The 2,500-nt window shown below is 41.4% G+C and overlaps 1 protein-coding gene across 1 annotated transcript in view; it reads right to left on the reverse strand.

Annotated features, from left to right (window-relative positions):
* Positions 1-2,500, reverse strand: part of LOC125043592 (ribonucleoside-diphosphate reductase subunit M2-like) — a 3,631-nt gene that overhangs the window by 808 nt on the left and 323 nt on the right. The window contains exons 2-5 of the mRNA XM_047639815.1: positions 2,173-2,244; positions 1,286-1,432; positions 818-937; positions 1-559 (exon numbers count right to left, since the gene is read on the reverse strand). The exon at positions 1-559 is cut by the window's left edge and continues 808 nt beyond it. Coding sequence (XP_047495771.1) covers positions 1-559; positions 818-937; positions 1,286-1,432; positions 2,173-2,244 — 898 coding nt within the window. The remainder of the gene's footprint in view (positions 560-817; positions 938-1,285; positions 1,433-2,172; positions 2,245-2,500) is intronic.

Genomic DNA, 2,500 nt, shown 5'->3' on the forward strand with positions numbered 1-2,500 from the left:
CGGATCCCAGTTCCAAGAGCAATCGGTCAGCCACAAACTCAATGTACTGCCTCATGAGGACACAGTTCATGCCAATGAGGTTGCAGGGCAGGGCATCTGTCAGGAACTCTTGCTCAATCTTTACAGCATCTAGAATAATCTCCCGGACTCTCTCAGATGAAGGACGATTTATTAAATGTTTGAACATCAGGCATGCAAAGTCAGTATGAAGCCCCTCGTCCCTAGAGATCAATTCATTGCTGAAAGTCAAACCAGGCATAAGACCACGTTTCTTTAGCCAAAAAATAGCAGCAAACGAACCACTGAAGAAAATTCCCTCTACTGCAGCAAAGGCAACTATCCTTTCAGCATATGAGGCTGTCTCATGAGCAATCCACTTAAGGGCCCAGTCAGCCTTCTTCCTCACACATGGTAGGGTCTCAATTGCATTGAACAACCTTGCCTGTTCAGTAGGGTCCTTAACATATGTATCAATCAAAAGGCTATACATCTCACTGTGGATGTTCTCCATTGCAATCTGGAAACCATAGAAGCAGCGTGCTTCTGGAACTTGGACTTCCTGCAAAAGAGTAAATTTTCTAATTATCATCAATGTCATAAGATGAGCCAATGTCAAATAATTTTTATTAAAATATTTCATGTCTGATTAAATGTGCCTGTAAATATTAACACTCATATCACACACATTTTAAACATCTATGAGTAGTCATAATAAATACACATACATGTTCATTTTTATTCATATGCACAAAGACTGGAGTGCACACACAAAATAGAACACAATAGCAATAGTTGAGGAGACAACAGAAATACTAACTTGGCAAAATCGCTCGACTAAGTTTTCATTAACGATGCCATCCGAGGCAGCAAAGAAAGCAAGAACATGAGAAATGAAGTGTCGTTCTTCATCTTTCAACTTTTCCCAGTCAGCTAAGTCCTGTAAAGAGAGGCTACATTAGGGGAACTGTAGTGAAACAGAAGAGAACAGATTATGGATAATTGCATAAAAAGTAGCAGATCTGAAAAAAGAACAGAAGGAGTAGTTATAGAACATTTAATAGTTAAATTGATGTAGATTAAATATTTGGTAATTATATATGCACTTTTCCCTAATACTACCAATCATGTCCTACATTTCTGGTTTTTAATTTTAACTGGTACCTTTGGGAAATATGGAAACTTGGACAAAACCTTCAACCATCTAGAATATTTAAGATTTAATCAATAAAAAATAAGAAAAATAGGCTTCCAATACCAATATGAAAATAAATCACAGCAAAATTACCTTTGACAAGTCAACCTCCTCAACCGTCCAGAATGACGCAACAGCCTTCTTGTACATCTTGAAGATGTCCTCAAACTGGATGGGGAAAATGACAAACTTGGTAGGGTTCTCACGAAGGAGAGGCTCATCCTCTTTGCTGGGTTGAGGCTGGAAGAGAGAACATGATTAACTTTCCTCGCAGAGAGAGAGGGAGAGAGAGGGAGAGAGAGGGAGAGAGAGGGAGAGAGAGGGAGAGAGAGGGAGAGAGAGGGAGAGAGAGAGGGAGAGAGAGGGAGAGAGAGGGAGAGAGAGGGAGAGAATGAGAGAACGAGTGAGAGAATGCGAGGTTTGATTCCTCAATTAAGGCTTAATTTGATTCCATTTCTTACAAAGGATATTCTTGATATGACTTATTTTGCTTCTAAGTTATCCCCTGTGTGCAAGGAATGGCCGGGGTTACCATCCACTGGCGGCGAGGGATTCGAACGCAGGTCAGCAAGATTGCTGGACGAGAACGCTACCTCTGCACCACACAGCACACAGAATAGAGAGAGAGTGAGAGTGAGAGTGAGAGAGTGAGATATGGGCACATTGTCATAGCAACTTTTGTTGAAAAAAGTTTGAGATGAGTTGGAGAGAATGAGAATGAGTGCAGTGATATTGTAAATAATTAGCACTCCAGCAAAGGCTACCAGACCATTACAAAATCTAGCAAGTGAGCTGGTAATCCTTCTCAGACATTTTTAACCAAGACTGCCTTGGGTTTAGCCGAAATGCGTGGAGGCCTGTTAGCCTTTACTGGAGCGCCAGAGGCAGAAAGGCCAGATGAGCACAAGATCATGGATTCAAGAATTCCCTTGGGGGAAACACATGGACATGTAACATTAACCAAGGGAGAAAAAACTTACCTTGTTATTTTTCTTGACCAATTTATTATCGGTTTTCTCTGCCTCCTTGGTCCCATTCTTCTCCTTCGACACCTGGAAATTGAGAATAACGCACTTTAAAAGGAGAACAAGTAAATCCGCACTGATCTTCCAAACACACGGCGCTCGCTCGAACAAAAGAGCGTCCGCGGGAGGCGGGAGGCTCTCCACGGGCCTCCAAACCAGAAAAAAAGGAGTAACGCGAAAATTAGAAGAAAGGGGACACTGAGGGCGAAGAAAAGGTAATGAAGTGGGAGAAAAAAGGAAAGGTTGTCAAAATAATAAGATTAAAACAAAAGCATGTGCGATT

Source organism: Penaeus chinensis, chromosome 34 (assembly GCF_019202785.1).
Source record: "Penaeus chinensis breed Huanghai No. 1 chromosome 34, ASM1920278v2, whole genome shotgun sequence".
NCBI lineage: Eukaryota > Metazoa > Arthropoda > Malacostraca > Decapoda > Penaeidae > Penaeus > Penaeus chinensis.